Raw genomic sequence first — 20763 nt, forward strand, 5'->3', positions numbered from 1 at the left:
TTTTGCACTATTGGTATCTGAATTAATATTTCTGAATAATGTTTCCTCATCTATATGTATGTACAGTGCAGCATTTTTTGTTTGTCTTTCTGCTCCCCTCCTTTACTTTTGCCCGTTAGTGATTTTGATAAATGCAATGTAATTTTATAGAAATATGCTTTTCATTAGAGATTTGAATCTAAACCTGTGTTAGTGTCCAAATTTGCTAATCATAAATAACATTTTTCTGAGCTATTAGTTTATATGAGGGTGGGGGAGGATCATTATATCAAAGAAAAACGGGAAAAGAATTACCAATTCTCCAGAAGGATCAAACTCCATGTCCTTTAATATTGTTTTTATGGATTTACGTTGACACATATTCAGACATAAGTCATCTATCTGGATCCCTCACAGAATACAGTATAGTCATTATCATAACCAGTTTACCAACTAAATATCAAAAGCAAATTTATTCAGTGCAAACAGAAATTAAAATAGCAAATACTAAAAAAGGGGTATCAAATAATGAAATGAGCAGTATAGGGTTATAGAATTGCAAAACTGGATGAGAGTGATTAAAAGTATTAATTCGGTGGTTGGGGTAATGACATTAATTAAAGTTGCCTGTGAAGATTTGCATATTAAATTGCTTATTCGCTAGTTGGGTTTCGATGAGCTCCTTACATAAACTACAAACTGTAATGGAAGTTGTACGAAGGTCAACTTTTGAATGTGCAGAATAGAAAACTTGTTCATATTTTTAAATCTGCCTCAGACAATCATTATTCAGTATGCTGAATTGGAACTGGATGGTTGATATTGGAAGTTTGTTTGGATTCTCTATGTTAAAGCATCGTTTGTCTTCTGTGTTAGTGCTGAAGGAACTGGTTGTTTCAGCTGGAGACAGGGTGGAGGTCACTCTGCCAAAGAATGAGGTTGAACTGAATGCATATGTGCTACAGAAACCGCCTGAAGGTAAGAGGACTGGATTTGTTTCCCGGGAAAGGAATGAATGCACTTAGTGGATTGTCTTATCTTGGCTGTCAGTCTCTATTCCAATGAATCATGTCTTATACACTTTTAGCTTTTAAAATACTGAATACCCTTTTGTATTAACCCTTTCAAGTCTGATCTCTGTAACAGAACCATAAAAACTCCATGGGTATGTCCTTGTGGGATTGGAAGGTGATGTGGCTGACATTTATTCATATACATGAATTACGCAAATTGTTGGAAAAACAATATAAGCATTTTTTTCCTTCTGTTTCTTTAACACATTTCAGTATTCCAATTGCAGTCTTTTGATGAGCAAGATAGCCTTTTGGAAATGCCCTTTCCAATGAGGCAAGGTTATTCTTAGTGTTGCTTTGCAGCTTATGTTGCAGAATAAAGTCATAAGCAAAAACCAAACCTCATCATACTTCAGTATCAGTGGTGGGTGAGATGTGGTATAAATTGGATAGCCAAGTGGTGAAGGATAGAATACTAGATCCTGGTTTTCAGTTGCTTCCAAGCCTTTATTCACAGATTCCCCTTATACACCGCCCCCACCAGATAAGCTCTCATATAAAAAGGATACAAGAGTCCCAATTGACACACAGCACCTGAATACATTTAACACTAAATGGTACAAATCACATGATACAATTAACAAGGTGGCTGTTTCTATGAAATGGAATGATCTTAGTCACTTGGCGAAATAGTGGAAATAACTATTGTGGGTGACTAGCCATAGTTGGAATATTTTGAAAAAGACACCTTGTACTGATCTTTGTGTCCAAGCCCGCTAACAGATTGACTTGTCACTTGATCGTAAATCACCAGCACAGAAGGAAAAGTTCCATTCAAAATAAAAACCTGTTGTAATTTTATAAAACTGAACGTATTCAAATTTTATTCAAAGTGTGCACAGATCAGTTGGAAGGATACTCCTTTTAAAGTGACAGAAATGCCGTCTGGCAAAAGAATGAACCAATGTTGGGATCTGATTGGATAGTGGTAACCCAGTTACTTCACGGACCAGTTAGCGACTTTGGAGGCTGACTGTGATATCACAATCATATTAAAATCAAACTAATATTATCGCTATACACAGCATTTTAAATAATGTGGATAGAGTCATTCAATAATTTAGGAAACACTCTAACGCCAACAAGTCATGTCCTTCAAAGGGTTGTTATAACAGCAGCTTTTATTCATTTCTGCAGTTGAGTTTTTTTTAAGAAATGCAGTTGCAGAAGCTATAAGATCCTCATTTGCAAGTGTTTCAAAAAATAAATGTGCCTTCATTCTGTGTACATAGAAGATACTGGGTGGCAGTTAGTGATGTACATTAAACATTAGGAATTCAAGTAAGGATTCAAATGATGTCACTAACTGAGAGCAAAGTTCTTTTGCTTTGTGAAGTAAACTCTGAGACTCTTTGTCTGTAATTCACTGCCATCATCAGTACGATTTATAATACAATTTACAATTTTATTAAGGGTTTTTTGAATGCCAGTAGCTTTTGGACATTGTTGTGTTTGTGTGCCATATGCAACACAGCAGCTTACAGGTTGGGTTGCTTTTGGTTATTGTGAATTATACAAAATTTTACTCTTCGTTGCAGTTCAGCTGTTTAATTTTTACAGGTTGTATAATGTAATTTTAAAATAAAATTTGGGAAATACAGAGTATCTGCTTCAATGTGTATGTATGAATAATATTTGTGTTACATATTGTTAATGTTAACTACACAGTGATAACCTTTGGTTGAAGTATCCTGTTCAATAAATAGGTTCAGACTCAAAAAATATTTTTTTAATTAGCACAGTGGGAGATGTTTTTCTCTGGAATAATAGAACTTAATTTTTAAAATGTGTTCATAAAACAATTTCTAACTTTATAATTCACAAAATTCACACTAATAATTTTTATCATTTAGATTTTACAGTGAAATTTTTGTTGTAAAAAAAGAAATAGTTTTTCTTCAGGAAGCTATGTGAAGTGGAAGTATTTTCAATATAAAGTATCCCAACCCCATTTGGCTCGGTGTAAAATCTCACGTGCCTTTTCTCTGGCTCAAGTCAAACGACATTTAGAACAATCAGATTTGAGGCCAGCCAGGTACCTGTCTGATAATGAAGCTTCCCAGTTCTGATTCTTCCCAATTGGCATCAAGCATTGGTAATTATATAGAATGTGCAGCACAGAAACAGGCCTTTCAGCCCAACCGGTCCATGCTGGTGTTTATGTCCCACAGGACCCTTCTCCCATATGACGCCAATCTGGGATTTCTAGTGTAATCAGAATCTGTAGCTGATATCAGCTGAGGAGTTCCAAGATGAGGTCTCGACAGAGAGGGAAAATGTTACTAAACTTGTAAATCACTCCATGAGTTAGGAGACTTTTAAACAGCATAGATGTGGAATTACTTTATATTGAAAGCATTCCCTTTACATGTTCAAGTGTATATCATTGATTTGCCATGAAGAAATTGTCACACCAGGATCTGGTTTTAAAATAAAACACAGCTCTGATTCTATGTTGTTGTTCATGTTTTCGAGGATCGACCTATAAATATGATTGGCAGCTTATCTCATACCCACAGGACAATATGGGAGAAATGGAGGGCAAACACTCAAAGACTCTCAAACTCTCCAAAGTAAGTGGATGAAAACAATTAATTACCCGAGTGATCTAGTTGTTGTTGTAATTATTAATATGTTCGGTGGGTTGTTCCTTAACCTGATACAACAGGAATATTAGTGAATAGGCAACTCTAACAATAGAGATTACGATGTGAATGAACATGGTATGTTGTCTGGGGCAGTATGTTATGGCATGTTTACACAATTAATTCTCAATAAAGCCCCATGATTTGACCACGTTAGTCAGTTAGTGAAAGGCAGTCGTGTATAAGCGCATATCAATCATTTGGGAAAATTCTGCTTTTAGTCTATAAATCCTTTTTCTGACCAACTCTTGAACAGGCAGTAAACTTGATTTGTGCTATCACCACAAATGCAGATATAGATCTTTGTGTACATCATTTTAAAATAATTGTTTTAAAGAGCAAGAATTGACTAAGTAGTTGTTGTCTGTTACAGAATTAAGGTTTAATTTATTACTATATCATTATACCTAAAGCGATTAGTTAACTTTTGAACCATGGCCTTAATGCAGTGTAACATCAGTAAGAATTACGCAAGGTATTAACAGTCAACCAGGAAGCAGCCAGGATGTGGATTAAATTATGTGGGTCAATAAGCATGTTAACTGCCCAGTAAATTAACAATAACTTAAATATATACTTCATTGTTAATTTTGCTCTTGAAATTGACCTAAATGAAATGATCAGAATAGTGGCTGACTTGGCAAAAGATTACTATATTTTTTTTAATGAATTAACGCTGCATATTTGATCTACCCGTGACAATTCATGGCTTCTCACCCCTGGATACAATTTCTACCATTTCAAATATACCAGCTGATAAAGATTTTTTTTAAATGTTGTCCTGCTACTTGCCTTCCACTCCAATTCTTTCTGTCGTGCTTTTTTTTTTTTCTGTCCCTTGCATTTTCTTGTGTCACCTGTATAACTCTGTTTACCTACAAGTTTTTTTATTTGCACTGGCTGTTTCTTCATATTTGTTCTTATCTCTGTCTCTTACGATGTGCCTCTATCTTTTTTAACTTCCTTTCTTTATGTCTGGTACTTTTATATTATTGGTGCCATTTTAATTCTGATTCCAGGAACCTGGGGCTCGATTTTAGGGTCGGGTTACCTGCGGGTTTCCAGCGGGGGGGCCCCGAAAATCCCGATCTCCGATCACGTGACCGGATTCGGACGAAATCCCGGCCACTTCCGGGTACCGCGCTGACGTGCGGGGCTGCGCGCGCAAGCCCCGCTGGTGGGAATCCCGCAGGCAATTAAAGCCAGCGGGGTTCCACTTGAGAGTACTTAACTTGCTCGTTGTGGTCAGTTAATGAGCTGAAGCAGCTGTCAAAAGAGGAAGTGTGGGATTTTACGTTCAAAGCAGTCAGTTTCCCACACTGGGGGAAACAGGACCCTTCAAACCAGGCGTGTTGCAGCCAGCAGCCTGTGGCAGGTGCCAAGGTGCGCTCCACGAGGGAGCGCCCTCACCCACGCAGGAGGCCACCACGTCACATAGGGCAACCCCTGCCCCCCACCACCCCCCGGCCAAGCCAGAGGACAGACCGACACGAAACCGCAGCCCCAGTCCGAGGACCCACACACCTACCCTGCACAACCCCTCAGACCAACACCTGCCAGTTGGGTGGTGTGTGGACACCCTCGGAGGACGAAGAGCATGACCACCACCAGCAGCCTCGCAGTCCACGCCGTCCGCCGCAGAGACGTGGATCCCCCCAACACGGTGTGGTTGCACGCCCACCTGCACAGCAGGAGGGAGGGCTACCGACAGAGAGAGACGCGTCGCAGAGGGCACTACCCTCGCCACAGGGTCCACAGACCGAGGCGCAGCTCCCCGGACCTCTCCAAGCAGCAGTGCACAGGGAGGCGCAGATTCGCTCGACATGTAGTCGTGGAGATCTGCAGCCTCTTTCATGCCGAGCTGCTCCTGGCTGGCCCCAGCACCAACTGCTTACCTGTCGCTGGCAAAGTCACCACTGTCCTCCACACCTTCTCCTCCGCATCCTTCCAGGGTGCAGCCGGCAACACCGCCGATGTCTCTCAGTTGTCTGCGCGGACGAGCCCTGCAAATACACCTGCACCTACTCTGCAGTAACACGATGGGTGGCATCAGTGGTGGGTCCTCATAGTGATACCCAGGAGCGGGCATTATTGGACACAATGGACAGGATTCGCGGAGACATGGCAGTGGTGGTGTCAATATAATGTGTGCTGTTTGTGGCTCTGAAATTCAATATGGGTAACACCCATGACAAACCCTCAGACACCCTTGTGCACCCCCTTCATGCTGACGAGACGTTTGCCTTACCCTGCCTACTGCACATATGTGATGCATGCCCTGTGGCTGCAGCACAGGTGGTGGCAGGTTGAGTGAGGCTGGCCGTGAGGGAGATGCACGAGAGGGTGAGTATGGGATGGAGCCATGAGATTGTATGAGGATTGGGTCGCGTGTTAGTGGCAGGATGAGTAATGGCGAGGTGAGTAGGTGGAGGTAAGATGAGGATGGGGTGTGAGTGGGCATGAAGGGTGATGTGACAGAATAGTGTTGGCGGTGCCGAAGGAGATTTGGGGTGGGGGCAGTGTTGTGGCAGACGGAGTGTAGGGGAAAGACTTCGTGTTCTCACTGTGGCTGACCTACTGCGGTGATTGCAGCGCCTCCTGCACTGTATGCAGGTGGGCGATATGTTGGTGGCGCAGGTGACCCCCTCTGCCACCTCGAGCCAGGCCTTGGTGGCAGAGGCAGGCCGCTTCCTCCCGCCCGCCGGGGGGAAGATCTGTGTCCTCCCCCTCCTCCTCACCCCATCTGATGATACCTGGGGTGAGGCATCATTAAACTGGGAGCAGCCTTCCCCCTGGGCTGCTCCATGCTGCAATTTGTCCCATTGGTTGCAGCATCTGTCAGTGGAGGACTGCCCCTTTAACTAGAGAGCCTCCAGCTGACAGATCGTACTGCGCATGCGCAGCCCGCCCGACGCGCAGGCCAGCGCCGTGGACCCCGGAGGAGCAGGTAATTGGATCCTATTAGTGGATTGCCTGCTACGATCGCGTGGGCAACCCACTAATTTCGCCGTTCGCGTTTTCGACGCTCCCGGAGGACCACCCGCTGGGAACCCGCAGGCCTGCTAAATTCGAGCCCCTGGTGTCTGTGAGTTGGCTCCTGTTTATTTTGCTAAATCTGGCTTTTCATTCCAGAGACTTGGAGACTTTTTTTTAATGAGTCTAACATGGATTTAGCAGTGTAAATGCTGGGAGTTGTCTCATGGAGGTCCATCTTCCAGAATCTGAATTTAAATAGTGCTAATGTAACAGCAGCTATCGCTGCAGAAATGGCCTTACTTTGGTAACAGGGAGGGGCAAAATGTTGGGAGTAGAGGATTAACAGGGGGAATGGGAATGGAAATGTATCACTGCTTTTCCCCAGCAATCTTGTCTGTGGTGTTACATTTTTAGCATGGACCAAAGTTGGGATCTGATTGATTCGTGGTGTCATCTGGTTAGTGCTTACAAATTCACAATGTTAAGAGGCTAATAACAATCATACAATGTTAGAATAAATGTAAGGAATCTTACAACACCAGGTTATAGTCCAACAAATTTATTTTAAAATCACAAGCTTTCGGAAGCTTGTGATTTTAAAATAAATTTGTTGGACTATAACCTGGTGTTGTAAGATTCCTTACATTTGTCCACCCCAGTCCATCACCGGCATCTCCACATCAATGTTAGAATAAACAAGGAATGGGTAAGTATAGCATGATAAGTTTTGATATTTTTAATTTAGATATGCTTCAAACATATTGTACAATGTATATACTCTATAAACAAACTTTCTAACTTTACATAAAAAGTATTTTCCATTATATGTAGTTTTAGTGCAATGTTTATACTGTGCACCACATATTAACCTGAACGGTATTTCCATTTTTCAGCTTTCGGCTGGTTTCTACGTGTTTAAACTAATTGTTCAAGGAGACAATGCATATGGAGAAGGATCGGTGAATGTGACTGTTAAACCAGGTTGGTATTCCTGGCTTTAAACACAACCTCAAGTTTGGCAGGAGGTACAGAATACAGAAAAAGGATCATTAAAGTGTAAGGGTGTATGTATGTTAATAGCAGGTTGACTGGTAAAGCATCCTGGCATGACTGTTTATCACCACAAAGCACAGCTTGCCAAAGGGCCATGCATTCTCGGAGCTGACCATGAAGGGGTTAGAAACTAAACTATGGAACGGAGAAGGAAGTAAATTGAGGTGACTTAAAATTGTTTAACCAATGGTGAATTAATAGCTTATGGGTGCTAACTTGTGTGTAATATTACTGAGAAATCCTTGAATATTTTTCAGAATATGCTTACAATTTGCTCTATAAGAATCATGTGAGATTAGCATTGCTCTCAGATTACAAAATGAACTGTAGACAACCCAATGTGCAAATGTTACCATACATGCTATAAACTGACAATCTATTCCTGTTTACAAGTATCCAAAACATTCATTATGTGAAGGATCTGCATCAATCACACAGGTTCATTTTATTGGTTTTAAACAATGAATTAGTAGCAATTTCAACTTGACGTCATTGAAAAGGTCAGATTTGTTCCTGGAGATTTTGGGAAATGTTTTTCTTTTGACAGGTTTTGTACAGAGGAAATGAATGCAGATGTAAGATTTTACATTTATTTCTAGTTGATCTCACATCGCATTGCACATGGAAATCAAGATCAAGTGTAGTCTTCTGGTGAAAGCAGAGTTAAAGGGCGGGGGATAATTGAACCAGGGCACACAGATGTAATTCAGTCCCATTGTGAAGTCATACATTCTGTCCTTATTTTTGTATAATATTTGATATTCACTACAATATATTTAAAAAATCTTGTACCAGCACACTATTCCTGTCAACTTTCTCCATTATAAATTCATGTGACCATATTTACAATGGGAACTACATGGGTAAACTTATCATGCTGTAATTATGCCCTCCTGCCATTGTATTGCCTCCACTTACACGAGTATGTAGTTACAGCAAGACAAGTTTACATGGCAGTTTCCATTATAAATGTGGATATAGGAATTTGTAGTTGAAGTGCTTGCAGATATTAGATTTTTCAAATAATACTAGTCAATTTCCCGTGATGCTTTCGACAAGGTTATTTTTTTAACAGGGAATAGAACTGGGGCTATTCTGAAAGATAAATTCCTGAGAACAGTGTATGAAAGAAAAGGAGCAGAAACTTTTTATCTAAATAGAGGGGACAACTGAGGCTGTTTTTAAAAAGAATAAAATGGAGCAGAACCAAGGCTATGGAATCAAAGGAGCAGAACTGCGGCTATTTAAAAAAAAACACTATTGGGCTTTTTTATAAAATAAAGGCAACACAACTAGGGCATTTTTTTTTTTGAAAAGGCACCAGAATCAGGTTATTTTTTTAAAAAAGAAACACACTTGGGGCTATCAGAAGAAAAGCAGCACAATAAGGGTAATAAGAAAAAGCAGGATAACAGTGGCAATTTACATTTTTTTAAAAAAGCATAACTGGGGTAAGTTATTTAAAAAAGGTAGTATACAATGGCTTTTTAAAAGAAGGCAGGACAACAGGATTATTTTCTTTAAAAGAGGGATGACATATGAGAAAAAAGCAGGGGAATAGGGGCTGTTCCATTGAAAGTCATGAAGAAGCTAGTTAAGGTTATCTTCGTGTATGGCATCCAAGCTTTCCAGTCTATTGATAGCCGTTTCTTTCATTTTATGTATTTATTTTATCTGTTTGAAATTAAAAAAAGATTATTGAAAGAACTGGAGATGGAAGGCAGAAAATTAGTAAGTGACCTAGGAAGGCAGAGGAAACAAAAGTTAGAAAATAAGCAGCAAGGGAGTTTGGCAGTGCATGAAGGTATATACGTCAATGCAAGGAGTATAGTGAATAAGGCAGATGAGCTGAGGGCACAGATAGATACGTGGCAGTACGATATCCTAGCAATTACAGAAACATGGCTTAAAGCGGGGCAGGAATGGCAGCTCAATGTTCCTGGTTACAGAGTTTTCAGACGAGATAGAGAAGGGGATTAAAAAAGAGTGGGGGACTGGCAATTTTGGTTAAAGAAACAATTACAGCTATGAGGAGGGATAATATGTTGGAAGGATCATCAAATGAGGCCATATGGGTTGAGCTAAGGAACAAAAAGGGGCAGTCACACAACTGGGAGTGTACTATAGACCCCCAAACAGTCAGAGGGAGATAGAAGAGCAAATATGTAGGCAAATTTTTGAGAAGTGCAGTAATAGTAGGGGATTTCTGGGACAGAAACAGTGTGAAGGGATAGAGGGCGCAACATTCTTAAATTGCATTCAGGAGAACTTTTCTAGCCAGTACGTAGCAAGCCCAACAAGAGAGGGGGCAGTTTTGGATTTAGTTTTCAGAAATGAGGCTGGACAGGTGGAAGGAGTATCAGTGGGAGAGCATTTTGGTGGTAGTGATCATAATTCAGTTAGTTTTAGCATAGTTATGGAAAAGGACAAAGATAGAACAAGAGTTAAAGTTCTCAATTGGGGAAAGACCAATTTTACTAAGCTAAGAAGTGATTTAGCAAAAGTGGACTGGAAACAGCTACTTGAAGGTAAATCAGTGTCAGAACAGTGGGAGGCATTCATGGGGTGCAGAGTAAACATGTTCCCACAAAGAAAAAGGGTGGGGCTGCCAAATCTCGAGCTCCCTAGATGTCTAGGAGCGTACAGGGTAAGATAAGGCAGAAAAGGAAAGCTTATGTCAGACACCGAGAACTTAATACTACAGAAAGCCGAGAGGAGTATTAAAAAGTGCAGGGGTGAAACTAAAAAGGAAATTAGGAAAGCAAAGAGAGTGCATGAAAAAATATTGGCAAGTAAAATTAAGGAAAACCCAAAGATGCTTTATAAATACATTAAGAGCACGAGGATAACTAAGGAAAGAGTAGGGCCTATTGGAGACCAAAAAGGTAACTTATGTGTGGAGGCGGAACATGTTGGTATGGTTCTTAATGAGTATTTTGCATCAGTCTTCACAAAAGAGGGGGGGCGATGCAGAGATTGTAGTTGCGGAGGAATGTGAAATATTGGATGGGATAAATATAGTGAAATGAAATATTAAGGGGACTAGCATCTTTGAAAGTAGATAAATGACCAGGGCCGGATGAAATGTATCCCAGGCTGTTAAAAGAAGCAAGGGAGCAAATAGCGGAGGCTCTGACCATCATTTTCCAATCCTCACTGGATGCAGGTGTGGTGCCGGAGGATTGGAAGACTGCTAACATTGTACCATTATTTAAAAAGGGAGCGAGGGATGGACCGAGTAATTACAGGCCAGTCAGTCTAACCTCGGTGATGAGCAAATTATTGGAATCAATTCTGAGGGGCAGGATAAACCGTCACTTAGAAAGGCACAGAGCAATCAAGGATAGTCAACATGGATTTGTTAATGGAAGGTCGTGTCTGACTAACTTGATTGAATTTTTTGAGGAGGTAACAAGGAGGGTCGATGAGGGTAGTGCATTTGATGTGGACTACATGGATTTTAGCAAGGCTTTTGACAAGGTCCCACATGGCAGACTGGTCAAAAAAGTACATGCCCATAGGATCCAAGGGAGAGTGGCAAGTTGGATCCAAAATTGGCTCAGTGGCAGGGAGCAAAGGGTAATGGTCGACAGGTGTTTTTGTGATTGGAAGTCTGTTTCCATTGTGGTTCCACAGGGCTCAGTATTTCGTCCCTTGCCTTTTGTGATATATATTAATGATTTGGACTTGAATGTCGGGGGCAAGATTCAGAAGTTTGCAGATGATACGAAAATTGGCTGTGTGGTTGATGGTGAGGAAGAAAGCTGTAGACTGCAGGATGATATCAATGTGTTGGTCAGGTGGGCAGAAAAGTGACAAATGGAATTCAATCCGGAGAAGTGTGTGGTAATGCATTTGGGGAGGGCAAACAAGGCAAGGGAGTACACAATAAATGGGAGGATACTGAAAGGTGTTGGGGAAGTGAGGACCTTGGAGTGCATGTCCACAGATCCCTGAAGGTAGCAGGACAGGTAGATAAGGTAGTTAAGAAGGCATATGGAATACTTTCCTTTATTAGCCGAGGCATAGAATATAAGAGCAGGAAGGTTATGCTGGAACTGTATGAAACACTGGTTCGGCCACAGCTTGAGTACTGTGTACAGTTCTGGTCACCACATTACAGGAAGGATGTAATTGCACTAGAGGGTACAGAGGAGATTTACAAGGATGTTGCCAGGATTGGAGAATTTTAGCTATGAGGAAAGATTGGATAGGCTGGGGTTGTTCTCTTTGGAACAGAGGAGGCTGAGGGGTGATTTCATTGAGGTATACAAAATTGAGGGGCCTAGATAGAGTGGATAGGAAGGACCTATTTCCCTTAGCAGAGGGGCCAATAAACAGGGGGCATAGATTTAAAGTGATTGGCAGAAGGAATAGAGGGGAGCTAAGGAAATTCTTTTTCACCCAGAGGGTGGTGGGGGTCTGGAACTCACTGCCTGAAAGGGTGATAGAGGCAGAAACTCTCAACTCATTAAAAAAGTACCTGGATGTGCACCTGAAGTGCTGTAACCTACAGGGCTATGGACCAATGCTGGAAAGTGGGATTTGGTTGGGTGGCTCATTTTCGGCCAGCGCGGACATGATGGGCCGAATGGCCGCCTCCTGTGCCGTAAATTTTCTCTGATTCTATGAAACCAAATCTAACTTCACAATTCTTGTTGGAGTTCTGGTTTCCTGTTCTTGTGGCTGATTATGATATGACAACAGGAAGTCAAGTGGCACAGGCGTGATGTCGTGAACATGCAAGATTTTTAAAGTAAATGTTTCTCATTCTATTTCATGGTATTCAGCATTATACATGCTTACAGAATTTCTGTTGTAATTTCTTGAATAGTTCTAAAAATAGTTTACGTTTGGAATACTAAAAAAAGTTCTTCATTACCCAGATGTTAAAAAAATATTTGCTCGTTACATTCTAATGCAGTGAAGGCTGTTCTGTGAAGCTGGGTTTGCTGCTGCACTGTTCAAGCAATGTCGCTGATTTCCCCGTATGGCTTTTGTTTGCTACGTACCTATCTTTTTGTTTGAGTGATTATTGTTTTAACAAATTAGTTGCTTTAAAAAATGTTTTTATTTAATTATGATTGGTTTATTTTGCAGCACCTCGTCTAAATCAGTTGCCCGTGGCCATTGTCTCTCCAAAAATCCAAGAGATCTCACTGCCAACAACGTCTACTTTTATTGATGGCAGCCGTGAGTTCATAGCCTTATTTTAACGTAACACAGATCCACTATCTGGCTGTAGTTAGAATTCTGCTTGATTGATTGTATTTCCTTTTTTTTAAATCCTGATAAACAATTAATTTGCCAAGAAATTCTATGTAAGGGCCAAGGCTTTTAATCTTGTCTGCTCACCTGAATCTTACATTCTATTAATTTTAAAGGAAAGTACAGAAGTGTTAAGTGAGAAAAATTAGATCTTTAAACATATCTTTAGGTGAAACTGTGCATTGAATTGACATTACTGCACTAAGCATTATGAACATGAATAATTAAGGATTATATTCTGCTTTGACCAGGATTCTGCTTTACTCAAATGTTTAGTTTGGAGGGTTTGCACTATTTTTATTGGAGTAAATCCTAAATGGCCAGTGTATTAAAGTAAGGTACTTAAAACAAATACCCATCTGCCTAGCGTCAACTACACAATTAATAGTTTTTCTGGATTTCCTCTTAAAGGTCATGAGGGTGCTTCTGCATTTTTAAAAATCTGTGGCAATCCTTTTCAGTAGTTTTGGTTTGCAATAAAAGAGCTGTCAAACTGAAATGGAAATAAATGCTGTTCTATTTGCAGAAAGTACAGATGATGATAAAATCATAAGTTACCAATGGGAGGAGGTGAAGGGTCCCCTGCGAGAGGAGAAGGTGCTTGCAAGTACACAGATACTAAAACTGGTTGACTTGGTCCCAGGCAATTACACATTCAGGTACACAAATACAGGAAATTATGTTTAAGTAGGACTATGTGCTTGGAATGAATTAAGATGGCTAATGTAATTTACTCACTCCCACTGATGTAGAGTGCTCTGTTTCTGCCATGTGCTTCTCCCAGTCGCCAGGTCAAACAAAGATCAAATTTTTCCCAACTATGGCCAGTGGATTTTAGTGACATCCCAGGCACTTTTACCTGCCAACATCCAGTTGAGTGGGAAGTACTGTGCTGTTTACAGATCTTTTGGGTGCTTCAAAGCAACATGAAACTGTACAATACGTGTGTCTATCTATATTGGCTGATGTAATTGTACCTCAGGCATAACTTTAATTTTCTTCACTTTTTAATGCATTTTATTTTTACCCCTTTTCTGCAGTCAGAAGCTGATTGTTTGTCTGCTTCCTGTCACCTCTTAGTACTGGTTTTGTAGTGAGTGTTTGGAGCTATTAAAGTACAGCTCAGGGTGATTTGCACTGCAGTTTTTTCCCTCCCTCCTGCTGGAGAACTGTCTAGTCTCTGCTTAGTATCTCCTGGATAGCTAGTGGCTGAGATTGAGGACTCACCATGTTGGGGATTACAGGTGCAAACTTGCAACCTGGTGTATTATTGTCCTCTGTCACTATTGCCAACTGAATTTTCTTCTAAAGAACAGTTACGTCACATGTATTTCTTCATCTAAGCATACAGTTGAATAATGTGAACCAGTCACCCAAAATCCGGTCACATTAGTTCTACTCTTGTCACCCCTGGGAAATGCAAGACAGATAAATAGATCAGTCCTGACAGGCTCTTAACCAGTTTCAGTTACTTTAGGTTCTAAAAAAAAGTTTTATTTTGTTCTCAATGTGTACGATGCTTGGCAATGCCACATTTATTGTAAATTCCTGGTTACCCAGAGAACCACTGCAGTACCTGAGGTGTTGGTGTTTCCCCGGTGGTATTCTGTTTCCATAGCATTGTTTTACAACTGCATGGCTTGCTTAAGAGATAACCAGAGCGTGGAACTGGAGTCACACTTAGTCCAGACTGGGTAGAAGTGGAAATTTCTCAACTTTTCAAGATGGGATTTGAACTTTCAAACTCTAGGGAGTGAGTTTTAATGGAGAACCAGGAAGAGAGAGGTGGTGGGGGGGCGTGGTGGTGGAGGATGGGAATCCTGTAAGTATGGGTTTCCCAGACATCTGTACAATTTTGACTTAAGGTCGTCTTTCAAGCTTTTTCAGTAGGTTTCTCACCCGATAGCCAGCCAAATTGACATGCAGTCGCCAGGGAGCAGATGCCAGCAGGTACGACTTAGATCAGGATAGGCCAATTGCCTGTGTGGGATTACGGCAGGTAGGCTTGTTGGGCCTGGAGGAAACAGTCCTGCTCATCCTGGCCCACAAGCAGTGCAATAAAGGCACTTACCCGTTGTCCAAGGCCTTCTCGCCTCCACTTACGTGGCGTGAAACAGAAGGCCTGGGAATCCAGACCTCCAAGAGTTTAAAAATAAAAAACCTATAAAATGGAGGCCCGCAGCCTCCTTAAAAGATTTTACTGACCGCCCACCCCTCGACCCGCCTCTGTCAAAACCGGAAGTGGGCAGGTTGCGTTGGGGTTGGGTTTCGCTTATTTACAATTTTTACCTTCCTACCCACCCCCAACCCACCCATTTGTGGGGTTAGAATTTACCCCTAGGTTCCTATTCCGGTATCCTAACCACTACACTCATATTCTGTCAAGATTTGGGGAAGGAAATGACAGTTTAAGGACACAGAACTATAAATGCATAAGCAGTACACTAAGATTGCAGAATCCACTGGCTATTCATAGAAATCAATCATGGGATCAAAGATAGCAGTTGATTACAGTGTCAGTTCATTATTTTTACACGTAAATGGAGAGGTGTGAAGTTCATTCATGGATCAAAATATGAATTCTATTAATGTAATAAAAAAAGTAAAATGAACTGAAGTAGTAAACTGTGGTAATTAAAGTGAATTTAGGACAGAATTAGGTCATTAAAAACATGTTTCTGTCCATGATTAAAAGCCTTAAGCTTTTAAGGTCTGTCCCCTAGTGGTTTGAATTTATAGCACGACACATAGCTAACTAAAGAAGTTAAGGAGAGTATTAGATTGAAAGAAGAGGCCTATAATGTTGCCAAGAAGAGTAATAAGCCTGGGGATTGGGAGAGTTTTAGAAACCAACAAAGGATGACCAAAAAATCGATTATAAGGGAGAAAATAGAAGATGAAAGTAAACTAGCAAGAAATATAAAAACTGATTGTAAGAGCTTCTACAAATATGTAAAAAGGAAGAGAGTAGCAAAAATAAACGTTGGTCCCCTAGAGGCTGAGACAAGAGAAATTATAATGGGGAATCAGGAAATGGCAGATGTGTTAAACAAATATTTTGTATCTGTCTTTACAGTTGAAGACACACAGAATACCAAAAATAGTGGGGAGCCAAGGGGTAAATGAGAGTGAGGAACTTAAAACAATTAATATCACTAGAGAAAAAGTACTGGACAAACTAATGGGACTAAAAGCCGACAAATGCCCTGGACCTGATGGCCTACATCCAAGGGTTCTAAAAGAGGTGGCTGCAGAGATAGCAGATGCATTGGTTATGATCTTCCAAAATTCCCTAGATTCTGGAACGGTCCCAGTGGATTGGAAGGTAGCAAATGTCACCCCGCTATTCAAGAAGGGAGGGAGAGAGAAAATAGGAAACTACAGGCTCGTTAGCCTGACATTGGTCGTTGGGAAAATGCTGGAATCCATTATTAAGGAAGTGGTAACAGGGCACTTAGAAAATCATCATATGATTAGGCAGAGTCAACATGGCTTTATGAAAGGGAAATTGTGTTGGACAAATTTATTTGAGTTTTTTGAGGATGTAACTAGCAGGGTAGATAAAGGGGAACCAGTGGATGTAGTACACTTGGATTTTCAAAAGGCATTCGATAAGGTGCCACATAAAAGTTTGTTACGCAAGGTAAGGGCTCATGGGGTTGGGGGTAATATATTAGGATGGATAGAGGATTGGTTAAAGGACAGAAAACAGAGTTGGGATAAACGGGTCATTCTCAGGTAGGCAGGCTGTAACTTGTGGGGTGCTGCAAGAATTGGTGCTTGGGCCTCAACTATTTACAATCTATATTAATGACTTGGATGAAGGGACCATGTGTAATGTGTCCAAGTTTGCTGACAATACAAAACTAGATGGGAAAGTAAGTTGTGAGGATGACACAGAGGCTGCAAGGGGATATGGACAGGTTGAGTGAGTGGGGAAGAAGGTGGAAAGATGGATTATAATGTGGGGAAATGTGAGGTTATTCACTTTGGTAGGAAGAATAGAAAAATAAAATATCTTTTAAATGGTGAGAAACTATTAGATGTTGGTATTCAGACAGACTTGGGTGTCCTCGTACAAGAAACACAGTTGGTATGCAGGTACAGCAAGCAATTGGGAAGACAAATGGCATGTTGGCCTTTATTGCAAGGGAGTTGGAGTACAAGAGTGAGGAAATCTTACTACAGTTGTACAGGGCATTGGTGACACCTCACCTGGAGTCCTGCTACAGTTTTGGTCTCCTAATCTAAGGAAGGATATCCTTGTCTCCGAGGCAGTGCACCGAAGGTTCACTAGATTAATTCCTGGGATGAGAGGGTTGTCCTATGAGGAGGGGCTGAGTAGAATGGGCCTATACTCCCTTGAGTTTAGAAAAATTATAAATTATCTCCTTGAAACATATAAGATTCTGACGGGGCTTGCTGAGAGATTGTTTCCCCTGGCTAGAGAGTCTCAAACTAGGGGCATAATCACAGGATATGGGGTCGGCCATTCAAGACTGAGATGAGGACGAATTTCTTCACACAGAGGGTTGTGAATCTTTGGAATTCTCTACCCTAGAGGGCTGTGGATGCTGAGTCATTGAATATATTCAAGGCTGAGATGGATGGATTTTTGATCTCTAGGGGGATCGGGCGGGAAAATGGAGTTGCGATTGAAGATCAGCCATGATCTGATTGAATGGCGGAGCAGTATGGCCTACTCTTGCCCCTATTTCTTATGTTCTTATGAAACTCTGACTTAATTTGTTTTCTTGTTCAGCCGTTCGTACTCTATATATAAGCTACTACTAGCAAGTTTTATCTGTTCTGGACTATTGCAAATAATAGGTGTTCTCTGAATTTAATGTATCTATTTTGTTTCAACAACAATTCGCTGTATGTTTCAGAAAATGATTCTAGTCATGCAGTGTGATTTAATCCATTCACTGGTCACTATTTGCTGTTTTTTGTAATGAACTATTGTCATTTTTATTTCCCACTTTGTAAATATCAGCCTGAAAATAGAAAACTGATCAATGTTTATGTGGCAATGATCATGCAAAGCTTCCACCCAGACAAAAACAACTGCCTTTACTTGACACATTTCAGCAAAGTTACGAGGTAGATCTAAGTTCACAGTGCTGCAGCAAATAGTGTAAATGTGTCCCCAAGGTCTTATAAATTGATGCTAAAAATATCAACTTTGTAAGCTAATGAACAAGTGAGCTGTCTTTATCCATGATATTGTGATTTTCACTAGTAAAACATCAATTAGGTAGTAATGCATGAGAAAACTTGTGTACTTTTTGATTTTAGCACATCAGTGGTTGTTTTCACATAAAACAAAGACTTAAAATTCCTCTTACTAGTTAAGACCAAGGGTAGTCTTTAGGTGAAGCAGGTTTGAGGGGAGTGGAATAATTGGACCAGGGCGTGCAGACATAGTTCAGTGCCCATTTTAAAGTGAATTATTCTGTCCTTTTTGTATAGCACTTAAATTATAAATAATAATATAAAATACAATAGCAATGCTTGGGTAATTTGGGAAGCAACTAGAGTTGGTTGGAGCAGTTCAGGTTAAGGAACTGGGAAATGCAAAACTGAGGTGCTACAGCCCCACCACTATTGGGAGAGTATAATAACATAGGAAGATAGGAACAGAGAAGGACATTCAGCCCCTTGATCATATTCTGCCATTTAGTTAGATCATGGCTAGTCTGCACCTCAACTCCATTTACCTGCCTAATATCATGAAATTCAAAAAGGACAAACCAGTGACTTAAAATGAAAGAAAATTAGAGCTGAGTTGTCTGTACTCCATAGACCACATTGCCTGAGCAAGGAGACAGTATATGGCCCATGGCCTGTAGTTTGGACATCCTTGTATAGCTTTAAATGCCAGTAGCTTTAAATCACTCCAGACTTGATGTTTAGAAGAGAGTGGACGGTGGACTGAAGATTTCAATGCACTGCTTAAAATAAGTGTAATAATTAGGTGATGCAGGATTTTAACCCAATCACAGCCCAGATGTTCGTTTCACCATGATCTAATTTTATTTAAAAGCTAAGGGTAGCTCAGCTGGCCCATACTGTTTTTCAGAAAAGCTCTTGTTTACTGCACAGAATCCCTCCACCCCTTGACTTTTTCCACCTCCCTGTGGGGAAGAAGTTAGTCTATGCTTGGTGCCTCCTGCAACAGCCCTGTAATGATTGTAAACTTACCAAGTATAAACATCGTACAGGGAGAAGCCTATGTCTTACTGTTCGATAGCATAACACCTTGTGTGCTTCCAGCTGGGTGAATAATTTTAAATACAACATTTTTATAAGGCTTTTTATCTGCATCTTCCTGTCCTTTACAGTATTATCCATGACATTTGTTGTGCTAATTGTATAGTGTTTCTCTTCAACTGGGTGATGATAATGTAGTCCAGGAAGTACGTTTGAAAGGTTTGTCAGCTTTATATTTTCTTATTCTTTCAGTCTGACTGTAGTGGATTCTGATGGTGCCAGCAACTCAACCACAGCAGCCCTCACTGTGCATAAAGCAGTGGACTATCCACCTGTAGCTAATGCTGGTCCAAATCAGGTCCTTACGCTGCCCAAGAACTCCATCATGCTGTATGGCAACCAAAGCACGGATGACCATGGAATTGTCAGCTATGAGTGGTCCTTAAGCCCAAAAAGTAAAGGCAAAGTGGTAGAAATGCAGGTAGGAAAACATGCACACTGTCCTCCAACATCCAGATTTAAGAATATTCTATTTTGAGGAATAAAATGAGCATGATAATTAAATAATGCTGCCTTAAGAATGCTTGTGAACCCACACTTAAGTGGGGGGGGGGGGGAAAGCCATAACCACCAAAATGCCAAGTTCACAGTGAGTCTGATTGATAAAAGGATGGATTGAGATTCATAATGTGTGATTTAATTTAACTAAGTGTTGCAACTATGCGTTCAGCAAATTTACTCAGTTTGCTCCCCTCCACTGAAATGAGGAGGGATAAAATCTGATCACCCTGCTCTTGACTACTATTAGTTAATGGAAAAGAAATCCAAATTTGTATTGCTTCTAACATGACATGACTGCTCATTATATGCCTAGCCACAGATCTGGGCAGGAAGGGCTGTTTAATACAAAGTGCATTTTACATATTTTCCACTTGTTTAGGGTGTACGCACATCATCTCTTCAATTGTCAGCGATGCAGGAAGGGGACTACATCTTTCAACTGACGGTCATGGACTCTGCAAGCCACCAGGCTACTGCTGAGGTGATGGTTATAGTACAACCAGGTATGTGTTTATAATGAGACATGTTTACCCAAATAGGTGTAAGAAAGATGAGAAAATACTTCAAATCTTCCTATTTTTATTCCACCAACCCAATCTCCATTTATCATGCTGCAGCAATACAGTCATTAGTGATATAACTACTCTCAAAAGTAAACTGGTGCTGAGCAGTCTATATTTGAAATGAGTCAGAGGAATTACCACTCATTCTCATTAGGCTAATAGATGAGGGACATTTGTACTCAATAATAAGTTACAGAAGAACAAACTTGCATTTATATCGCGCCTCTCACATCTTCAGGGCCAATTAATCACTTTTGAAGTGTAATCATGTATGAAAAGCATTATACAAGCTTTCTATATAATATTGTTTTATTTTTATATATATAAAACCTTGTTAAGGAAAAGCATTAGTTTTCCCTATGAACAAAGGCTTTCTGTCTATCCAAAACAAGCTTTTTATGACCTTGTGCAAAGAGAGCCTCTTTGAGTATA

The 20763-nt window shown here is 40.6% G+C and overlaps 1 protein-coding gene across 5 annotated transcripts in view; it reads left to right on the forward strand.

The window, feature by feature from the left end:
* LOC137342575 (dyslexia-associated protein KIAA0319-like protein) overlaps positions 1-20763 on the forward strand; it is a 79464-nt gene that overhangs the window by 36565 nt on the left and 22136 nt on the right. For all 5 annotated transcript variants that reach the window (XM_068006549.1, XM_068006546.1, XM_068006548.1 and 2 more), the window contains exons 5-11: positions 856-957; positions 3528-3625; positions 7567-7654; positions 12827-12919; positions 13521-13653; positions 19460-19688; positions 20148-20271. In XM_068006549.1, the coding sequence (XP_067862650.1) occupies positions 856-957; positions 3528-3625; positions 7567-7654; positions 12827-12919; positions 13521-13653; positions 19460-19688; positions 20148-20271 (867 nt within the window). The remainder of the gene's footprint in view (positions 1-855; positions 958-3527; positions 3626-7566; positions 7655-12826; positions 12920-13520; positions 13654-19459; positions 19689-20147; positions 20272-20763) is intronic.

Source organism: Heptranchias perlo, chromosome 26, assembly GCF_035084215.1.
Source record: "Heptranchias perlo isolate sHepPer1 chromosome 26, sHepPer1.hap1, whole genome shotgun sequence".
NCBI classification, from domain to species: Eukaryota; Metazoa; Chordata; class Chondrichthyes; order Hexanchiformes; family Hexanchidae; genus Heptranchias; species Heptranchias perlo.